Here is a 10943-nt window from a genome sequence, read left to right as displayed (position 1 = left end):
ATATACAATATTTATATTAATAATTAAATTTTTGTCGGATAAAGTTTATACCAATACTACTATATAACTAATGGTTAATATATGAATTTTAATTTATAGTGATAATTTTGTTTTAGAAGCTTTTCCTGTTAACTTATGAGAAAGATTAAAGTACTTTTTGTGTTTTAATTTATTTTAATAATCTTATTTAATCAGCTTAAATTATATTAGACGTATTTTTAAAGAAAAAATATTTCTGACATGTGATACATTGATTCTTTGTTTTTGTTTTTAATTTCAAATTTCTAAAGATGGGATGGATTCATCACTGATTTTAATTCATATTGAATCATCTTTGGATTAAAAAAGTGATCTCTACTTGTCTGAGACGTTATCATTCTTAGAAAATTACTTAACCAAGATAAGGTTACCTTAATGTGAACTTCCTTATTTTCTAGTGATAACCGCTAATTTTCTCATCAGAAATTGAATTATAAACCCTAGACAATCCGTAAAAATATATTAGACCTAAATAGATAATATCATAACGTATCATATAGTTATCTCATCTATCTCTTTCCATATATAGGAAGATGTGTATCCACGCATGGAGATTGTAGACACACATTCAATATAAAAAGGCACATGAATATAGACATAGCGTTAATCTTGTGACTATATAAGCATTTTGATGATGTCCCAATGGAGTGGAGCAAGACATATGTATCAAATGTAGCTGGGGTGATTGCGAGTTTAATTGCATTAGTCATGTGGGTGACCAGCTTTCCTCGGTTCAGGCGTACAATGCTTGAGGTTTTCTTCTACACTCACCATCTCTACACTCTCTACATCTTATTTTATGTGATTATGTGCAATAAGTTTAATGAGAGACCTAAACTTTTGTTCCCGTACACTAAAATAATCTCATATCGATGGCCTTGAAGCCCGTTAACCTTAACTTGGGGGTTATTATTTTGATACACTAAAATAGTTTACATCACTTAAGAATCAAGAATAAGATAATTTATATATATAACATCCTCTTCCCTTAATTCTTGAAAACGTCTTTTAAGAATAAAACCTTGAGGCTTCACTACAAGTTGTTGGGCATAAAAATTTACTATGTCTACATTAATAATTTAATTTTCATTAAATAAAAGTTATGTCAACAGAAGTAGACCCCGTGGCTAACTGTAATTGTACGTGTGACATTTTATGTAGTGCAAGCAACCAATGTGCATTTTGGTGCAAGGCCTGATCTTAATAGTAAGTTTTGGCAGGGTTTTGTACATTGTTAAGTGATTATTTTTGGGTTTATAATATCAAGGGGTTGATTATACAATTTGTTAATGTTGCAGAAATGAGAAGTTGCCAGAATTTGTGCTTCTGGTTTAGCTGATAATCTTCACTTGAATCCATCAGCATATGTATCAATATGGCTGCTTATATGTTTTACATTTTCCAATTGGTCTGTTGTTAATTAAATTGTGAATAATATTGATTAGCCAGTGAAAGCACATTGTGTGTGTGTGCGTGGTGTAATATATTGAGTGGAAGTCATGAAACAAATAAACTAGCAAATATTATATGTTGTATATTTTTTGGTTCTATCTATGTACATATATAAGTATGTTTTATTGCTAAAAAATGAAGCAATTTTTTTTTTATTGGAGAGAAAAATTTGCTAATTCGTTTTTTGACATTATATTACAACTTGATAATGATAAAAACGTAAATCCTAAAAGTATGAGATAGAAGAAAAAGAGATAAAAAGATTTTAAAAAAAGTGACAAGTATAATAAGTGGTATATTTATATTTATTCATAATTTATTTCATATAGAAGACTATTCAATGGAGGGTTTTACAAGTAATTTAGTAGTGAATAATTCTAATTCTCTTATAATTAAATATCATTTTAAAAATCATACTATTTACTAATGAAAGTATTTTAAGAAAATTATGTTTCTAAGACATAATATATAATTATATATAATTAATATTCATTGTAGTTAAAAAAATCATCAATCAAATTAGATTTAATATATTTTTTGGTCCATTAAGTTCTAATTTTATTTCGTTTTGATACATTAAATTTTAAAAGTTTTATTTTGACCTTTTATGTTTTGAAATTTTTTATTTTTATACTTTTTTTTCATTTAAATGTTAAATTTTCTCATTGTTTTAAATTTTTAAATAATTAATTTAATATTGATAATATATAATAGATTAAAAATAACATTAAATTATCAAATAATGTCATCATAGTTTATAATTTAGACAATAAACAAATGAATTTGGGGTAGTGTAAAGAGACTTCATATAAATTTTGTAGGCGATTGGAAAATAAAAAAATAGTAAATTTATTTAAAAAGACCAACATTTCTATTGGTATCCGGGGTTCTATCAACCAGCATAATAAAGTCAATGATTTATTAAAAGTTATAAATGAACAATTTGCTACATTTGATAAATTCCTTGTCAACACCCTTATAATGCAATTCTCATCCATGAAGCTCAAAGTGTTTATTTTGCAAGAAGAAGAAACACATGATGAAAGATTGTCCAAAGTTTAAGAATTGGCTTAAAAAGAAAGGTACTCCATTTGTTTTTGTTTGTTATGAATCTAATATTGTTAATGTTAATCATAACACACGGTGGATTGATTTTGGTTCTACGATACATGTTTCTAATACCTTGTAGGGTACGAAAAACCTAAGGAAACCAATGGAAAGTAAGTAGTATTCAGGGAGCAAGATGGGCTCACAACTAGAGGTCGTTGACATATGCAATTTAGTTTTAAGCAATGGTTTTATTCTACGTTTAGAAAAGACTTTTTATGTTCCAAGTTTTTTTAAGAACTTGATTTCTATTTCAAGACTTGTACCTTTGGGATTTTATTTTAATTTTTTGGATTCTGGTTTTACTTTGACAAATAAATCTAAGATTGTTGGTTTTAGTGAATTGTGTGATGATCTTTACTCTATTAAATTACAAAACAACATTGCTTATAATTCTATGCATGTTTTAACTAGGTTAAAATGATGTGGTGTGACATAGGAGATTGGTACACATTTCCATTGAGAGAATTAAGCAATTAGTAAATGATAGGATACTTAGTACGTTACATTTTTCTGATTTTGAAACTTGTGTGGATTGCATTAAGGATAAACAAACTAACAAGTCTAAAACTGGTGCAAAAAGGAGTTCAAACCTACTAGAGATAATTCATACAAATATTTGTTTTCCAGACATGGACGTGAGTAGTCTGAGATACTTTATCACCTTCATAGACGATTACTCACAATATATGTATCTTTACTTACTTTGTTTTAAGGATGAAGATTTGGACACCTTTAAATTTTTTAAGGCTGAAATAAAGAAATGATGTGGAAAACAAATTAAGATTGTGAGATCAGATAAAGGTAAAAAGTATTATGGTAGGTACACAAAAAGTAGACAAGCACTTGGTCCACTTGTGAAATTTCTTCAAGGACATGGGATTGTTGCCCAATACATTATGCATGGTTCTCCAAATCATAATGGTATGGCAAAAAAAAGAAATCGAACATTAATGGACATGGTGAGAAGTATGGAGAATAATGCAAAACTTCCTCAATTCTTGTGGATTGAAGCACTTAAGACAATTGTGTATATATTAAATAGAGTTCTGACCAAGGTTGTCTCAAAGACACCTTTTTGAGTTATTCAAATGTTGGAAACCTAGTTTACGACATATACATGTTTGGGGATGCATGTCAGAAGTGAGAATTTATAACTCACAAGAGAATAAACTAGACTTGAGAACTATTAGTGGGTATTTCATTGGATATGCTAAAAAGTCTAAGGGTTATAGCTTATATTGTTAATAACTGCGAAATTTGGGTTTAATTGATAGTCAATTTTGATTAAGAATAATTAAAATTTATCTACTTTATTATTGTTTTTAATGAAATAATAAGGATTTTAATATCATTTTAATTTTTTACCAGCAGGATTCAAAAGAAGAAAATTACAAGTGCTTTTGAGGAAAAATTGATGCAAAAACTTGAAGATTGGGTCAACACAAGCTTAGCGCGAAGAAGACCCTTAAAGAAGTTCAAAGACGCACTTAGCACAAATCTTGCGCTAAGCGCATGATCACCGCCATACTCGCAAAGCCCAGAAAGCTAGCTTAGTTCGAAATCGCGTGAATTTTAATCTACCTTAGGCCTATAAAAGTAATAGGAAGCAAAGGAGAAAGATACACCGAGACTCAGAACTCTTTAATGAATACATCCAAAGTCTGTGTGAGTATCTTAAATTGGGGAAATCCTTTTTCTATATCCATTATGTCCTTCTCCTCCTCTATTCATCCCTCTTCTTCTTTTATCTTCATCAACCCCTAAAGTGTAAAGCTTCTCATGATTTTGATAGGCTAAACCCCCATTGTTAGGAGTCTGGCAGGGCAACCTCTTGTAATGTAACTCTTATTTACTATTTATTTAATGCAATTCTGATTTTTATTGTTCCTTTTTGTCCTTTATTGTTGTTGATTATGGTCTGATCACCCATACTCATGCATTGTTTAGGAAGTGATGAATTAGAAAATGGTTATTTTCTAAAGAACTGAGAAATGACATCTAAATAAAATCATTACTAAGAATAGAGTGATGTTTGTTTAGTCTATTTCATGCATCTTTATTCTTAATGTGATTTACTATTTTATCTTTACAAAGGAATTTGGGAGAGTGTTAAGACCTATTGGCAAGTGTACCAATTTTCACAAGTAGTATTTAAACGGTAAGACCGAATATCGTATCCACATGGAATTTGTTTCACTTAGATTATGTATATTCAGTATGTAAACACTTTTAACTTTGGAAATCAGATAAAAGGTTCATTAATGGTTTAATTTTCTCTAATGTATTATGCTACCTAAACAATGACAAAATAAACTCAAAGCTTTGAAATGCAATAAATATCAAGGTGAAAGCGTCGGGGATCTTCTACTGAACTTTCTCTTGGCGTATTAAAAAGTTTTTCTCTATTTAACGCTATTCTAGCGCTCTTGCACCACCTATTTACTCAGACCATGATTCCTCACAAGAATGAGCCTAACTCTCTTAGCTTTTATTCTTGATTCCTCAACAAACTCATTCTAAAAGAGTTGCAATATGCACACAGTACAAAATATACTAGATTACTGCATTCTATTCCTAGATACACAGACCTCTAGCTGCTCTATCAAGTTCTAAGATTTTCAAGCATTTTCCAACACTCAAAAACCTAACTAACATACAAATGAATGATTAAGCCACAAGCATGTAAAATAAGTGCAGATAGAAGCAAAGAACACCAGAAAATAACATTAAATAGATAGTTAGAAGTTTACATTAAGAGTGTTCAATAGAATAACTCCCCAACAATGAAGTTCCTAGCCCTCCATTAACAAGGAGGACTTAATACAAAGAAGAAATGAATATTTTTGTGAAAGAAAATGGTAAAGGATGAAGAAAAATGTCTTCTCTCCAGCTTCAGTGCCTTCTTCTCTCTTTTTTCACGTAGTATATGCTTGGTGCCCTTTCATTCCCACCATCGCAGTGTTTTAAAGGCTTTTGGACTTCTCAGCACACAAAGGCGCACTCAGCGAGCATGTCTCGCTATGCAAGAGTAAGTGAATATCCGCTAAGCGAGCCTGGACGCGCTAAGCACAAGTAAAGACAACGACCTCGTTGAGCAGGCTGGCTACGCGCTGATCTCTGACTTATCCTCTTCTAGGGTTTTGCATCCGCTAAGCGAGCTGGCTGCCTCGCTAAGCGGATGAGACTCGCTTAGCCAATCTGTCTCGCTAAGCGAGTTCATCAGCAGTATTTCACACCTTCTCTTCTTTAGCCTACAAACTGAATTAAATTCAACATTAGTTTAGAAAAATGGAGTTTCTACTTTATAAATTCATACAAGAATGAAAATATTTACAATTTCCACAAAAAGAACCGAAAATTTGAGGCACGTTGCTATTTTTTAATTATTTTTAATGCACTAAAAGCTCATGAATAGCAATTAACAGAGAGAAAATAGATAAATTAGGCTCTTCATGCTGAAAACCAAAGATAAAGTATCATAATAGATGTGGGTAGAAACTTGGATAACATTAGATGGAGAAAAATTATTAAAATTGCATCACAGATAGTTTTCACATGTTAAGCACCAACATATTTTAAATTTTGAATTTATCTTTAAGCATTCAAACGTGTTATTATTATCTTTATCTTTTACTTTTCTTATATTTTACCTTAAAATCTCTCATCTATCTTATCTTCTATTTTTTTTATCTTTAAATCTTTTATCTCTTTAAATTTTGTCAAACGTCGACTTATTAATTGTCAAAAATTCAAGTCTTATTATTTTCAGTAATTTAACCTAATGGTTTTAATGGTAGCATGTGCTGAGACACTAAAACAACTCAACCTAATCAAGACAAATGTAACTTAATCCTCAGCCAGACATGTTCAAACCTAACAACCTAACAATAGGAAACGTACGTATTTACCTTGTAGGGTGCACCAGGCCCATGCAATAGTGCAAGATATGGGCGATGCCTGAGATTCCCACTAGCAAGCTAGCTCTTTGGACCCTCCCCTTAAAAATTAATTTGATATGCCCACATATCAAATACTAAACTGATAAGATACTACACTTGATCCTAGCCAAAAGGCCGAGAAAGCTATGAGCTCTTCAGGTTTGAAATTTTTGTTTTATATCAAGAGTTGGGAAACAGCTGTCTTCTAAACAGCATGGGACTTAGTCATGAGTACTTTTCCTGAACAACTTCTCCTTTAACGCTGCTGAGCGCAAGTAACATGGAGGAATGAGGGAATTAAAAAGTTAAAAGAATCCACAATTTCGAGTGGTTGATTGAGAGTTGAGGCTGGGTGTTCTTTGGTCTGCATGGTAAAGACAAACAATAATTCCACTTCTCCTAACAGAGTCTGTAAAATATATAGTTGTCAGGTTTAAAGCGTTGAATCTTCAATTCCCCACCTAGCGAGAGTTCTCTTACCATACAAATACAATACTCCACCACCTCATTATGCACTAAATGCTTGAATAGCCTTTGTAATTGAAGAATGAGGACATCAGAGACTACACACAAGCACAATTCAAAACCTATCTTGGATTTAAGCTAAACCCCATATACCTGATTTATCTATCCCCAGAATATTCACCTTGGTATTACATTTCTTTTACCCTATGTAGATTCTGCATATTTTATGTTTCAAAATCAAACACATGGTAATCTTCCTTATGCATCAGAGCATTCTTAGCCAGGCCATCCTGCCACTTGATTGCATGACCTGTTGATACTATTTATTATGTGCAATTGTTGCTTCTTTTTTTTTGTGATTTTTTATTCCGGTAGAGATATGCATTTGTGAAACCAAGTAGCTGGTAGAAGTAAATTTTGTAGCTTCTGTATATGCGCTGCAGTATATAAAAAATTCTAGCACATTCCTATGAGAATTACTTCTACAAATGTGCAACATAGCAGGGGGTTCAGAGTGAGAATTAAGGTCTATAATGTGCTGTTCCATGTAATAGACAAAGCTGCACGGAAGCATTTGATATAGATTTATTGATTTAGTACCGATGCAAGCACAAATTATATAGTGATATATGCAACAAATCACTTTTTATGACCAAATGTTTTTGTATGTTCAAATTACAATGGCACAATTACATACCGTTATAGTTTCCACTTACAATCTAATAGTAGGAGTAACCAATGCTGCAGCAAGGGTTACCAATTCTATAAAGGTGGTGGTGGTAATTTGGATGCAGTTTAGTTGGATTTTACAAGTGTTTAAGGTACACTTCATATATAGCAGGGAAATGTATCATGACCATTGAAGGGTGAGCACTGAAATAACTAAGTATTAGCAACAGTTTAGGGCATAATGCTCCTTACAATACCATCCCTCTAGTAAGGAAATCGTAATGCTCCATCGCTCACGACAAATGATTTTATAGTGTATTTGGATTAACTTTATGGTGAGAAATATTAATGTGTAATGAAATTTCCATTATCGCGTGTGAACCCATAGGGACGGACCAATCACTCAGTATAACAATGAATTTAGCGGAAGTACCTTTTAATTTGTTGTAGGTAGAAGTAGAATTGATTCTTTAGATATGCTTCATAGTGGTGACCGTAATCGGATAGTACATCCCAGTTACCAGAAATTCCTTTTAACCAAATTCAATTTTGGATAATATGTGGAATGAATTTCCCGTTACCGCGTGTGAACCCATAGGGACGGACCAATCACTCGGTATTAACAATGATTTTAGCGAAAGTACCTTTTAATTGTCATGACGAAATCAGCAATAGAAACATAGGAGCCAACACCATCAGTGGCACAAAATATGTCTAAGATGAACAAAACATGTCTACCGAAAAAACGATCATTATCTGTGGCACAAAATCTACTACTCACCATATCAAGTTCTTTACATTGTTGCGGGAAAAATCATTTTTTGGACAATTTTGGTGTCTCTATCAACTTGAAATTGACAGTAGAGTCATTCCACATTGTTCTGTAACTTGACAAGCCTGGAGTCTTGCAGTGTACTGCTGGGGAACCACCATGCAGAACAGATAGAGAGTGCACTTCAGGCAACCACTCAGGTACCTCCTCCAACTCCAAATATGCACTCTCAGACTGAAACGATGGACAAATAGTTAGAAAACAACAGCGGGGAGGATATGTAAAGACGAGGAGAAACATGAGAAAGCAAACAAACCTTCTGTTTACTAATTGCAGACAGCTCAAAGGAAATTGCCATGTGATCATCTGAATGTGATCATAAATCAATGAATAAGTAAAAACCAAGTACCAGCCAAAATGAACAACATTACCATTCTGGAAGTCCAACAGTTAGCAAAAACAATAATCGAAGTATAAAGTAGCCCAAGTTAAAAAGCCAAAATGAACAACATTACCATTCTCAAAGTCCAACCAGTTAGTAAAAACAATAATCAAAGTACCACGTTAAAAGCCAAAATGAACAACATTACCATTCTCAAAATCCAACAGTTAGCAAAAACAATAATCAAAGTATAAAGTAGCCCAAGTTAAAAAGCCAAAATGAACAGCATTAACATTCTCAAAGTCCAACAGTTAGCAAAAAATATAATCAAAGTAGCCCAAGTTAAAAGCCAAAAAATGCACCACATAGAATATATCAATGTAATAACAATTACCATCCTCAAGTCCAACAGTCTTAAAAAACTGATGCACATCTGCAGTTTCAAACTGTGATTTGATACATTTCTTATGATCGTGCAAGATTTGTTCTTCAGAAATTGCACTGGGAGGAAGAGATTCCTCTAATGGTTTCAGGGTCTTCTTATTTTTTATCTCAGGAACCTGTGGCTTCCCTGAGTTTGAAATGTCAGAAAGTGCTTTCCTGCTACGAGTGAGTGATTTCTCAGAAGCTGGAATTCTTTTGTCACTTTCAAGATTCTTTGACTTGTGCAATTTCGGTGCCTGTGCCTGACTAACAGAGGGTTTGCCCGTGTACAATGAACCATCAAGGCCTTTCTTTCCATCAAAATGGTTGATGAGGTTCCCTGCATTGGATAGATCTCCAAGTGGTTTTCTTCCCCCAGCCCTAACTTTCCTCTGTCCTGTTAAATCAGCCTTCTCAGAAACAGTTCCTCCTCCTACACCAGCATTAAGAATTGTATCATAGGCATGGTACAAACAACCAGAGAAGCAATTATTGATGAAACATTTTTAAACCAAAAGAACCAGAACAATACCATTAACGTGGACATTCAGGTTTTGATTTTGAAACAAGCGACCAGTTCGTGTTGCCATTTGTGTTAATGTTGTTAATGTTCAAACGAACGTCCTGCATATATTGTGAAAGGGTTAAACCATAAACTTTGTACTTCTAGACCTCTCTCTCATTTCAAAAGAAAAATCAATAAATCCCAAAATCATCACTTGGAACCAAATTCAAGATTTTAAATTTTCACTAGATCCTTCATCTCATCAAACTGGAGTAAGTAAAAAGGTAAATCTAAAAGAAGCCCCAAAATCATAAAACCCTAATATTGAACATCACATATTTCCTGTGATTCTTGGTTGCAAATGCTCAATTAAATGAACCAGACAAACACTATAATCATTCAAGATTTCAATTTTCCAAACCAAAACGAAACCCTAGATTCCAAGAACCACAAAACCCTCTCAGTTTTTCTTCTTCCAACCTGACTGAACGAAAAAAAATGAAACAAAATCTTCCTTTACACTACAGAGAAGCAGATAAACCCAACACGCATGCAAGTAAATAAAATAAAAAAATCTCGTAACACAAGAAAACGAAAACTTACAAGTAACGCTTTCTTTGATTTCTGGATTAACTCGCGTTTCTCTAACAATTTGATTTCGCTTTCTTTCTTTCTCTATTCGTTGATCGCTTTGAAAATTGGCTTTGGCACAAGCCGCATCTTTAAATGAACGCAATGGGTTTCAACGGTAACTATTAGTCTTTTACATTATTGTCCCTCGTAAAGAAATACAATTACTTTAATACTCACCCTATTTCTTACCGTTGTTTTGCCATGCAAAAACACCAAAAGCGGCATTTTTATAAATTATTTATCAAAAAAGGGCTCTTTTGCAATTATTTTCGGAGGGGGTCTGTTTTTTTATTGCAAAGCGCCCCCCACCACGTGACACGTGGCACAGAGAGGTAGCGCCCCTGACGCAGGCGCCTTTGGTAGTGCCCAGGGATCAGGCACTACTGGTGGCGCCCCTGCTGCAGGCGCTACGACTAGCGCAGGGCAGCCAGGCGCCTGTCCCCCCCCCACCCCCCTCTCAGCCTCTTCTTCTCACACCCCCCAGTCTCTTCCCACACCCCCCACCCCAAAATTTTATATTTTTTATATTGTTTATCAAAAATTTAAATTTTGTTT

General features: G+C 33.3%; 1 protein-coding gene and 1 pseudogene across 1 annotated transcript; both read right to left on the bottom strand.

Annotated features, from left to right (window-relative positions):
* Positions 1–6512: 6512 nt before the first annotated feature.
* LOC113000876 (uncharacterized) lies at positions 6513–6687 on the bottom strand (annotated as a pseudogene).
* A 1615-nt stretch (positions 6688–8302) lies between these two features.
* Positions 8303–10489, bottom strand: LOC100800625 (uncharacterized). Its single transcript, XM_003556073.5, has 5 exons — positions 10359–10489; positions 9783–9874; positions 9222–9683; positions 8762–8811; positions 8303–8679 (listed from the first exon to the last, which is right to left on the bottom strand). The coding sequence occupies exons 2-5, from the start codon at positions 9838–9840 to the stop codon at positions 8488–8490; spliced, it is 762 nt and encodes a 253-aa protein (XP_003556121.1). The 5' UTR covers positions 9841–9874; positions 10359–10489; the 3' UTR covers positions 8303–8487.
* Between the last annotated feature and the right edge of the window lie 454 nt (positions 10490–10943).

This window comes from Glycine max, chromosome 20, assembly GCF_000004515.6.
Source record: "Glycine max cultivar Williams 82 chromosome 20, Glycine_max_v4.0, whole genome shotgun sequence".
In the NCBI taxonomy this organism is placed as follows: Eukaryota; Viridiplantae; Streptophyta; class Magnoliopsida; order Fabales; family Fabaceae; genus Glycine; species Glycine max.
This window is presented reverse-complemented; position numbering and strand designations above follow the sequence as displayed.

Excerpts from the sequence above, each read along its gene's own strand:
- LOC100800625 (XM_003556073.5), bottom strand. The coding sequence starts at position 9,840 with ATGGCAACACGAACTGGTCGCTTGTTTCAAAATCAAAACCTGAATGTC. Across the intron at positions 9,684-9,782 it reads CCTGAATGTCCACGTTAATG|GAGGAGGAACTGTTTCTGAG; the intron begins GTATTGTTCTGG and ends ATGCTGGTGTAG. Across the intron at positions 8,812-9,221 it reads GACTGTTGGACTTGAGGATG|ATGATCACATGGCAATTTCC; the intron begins GTAATTGTTATT and ends GATCACATTCAG.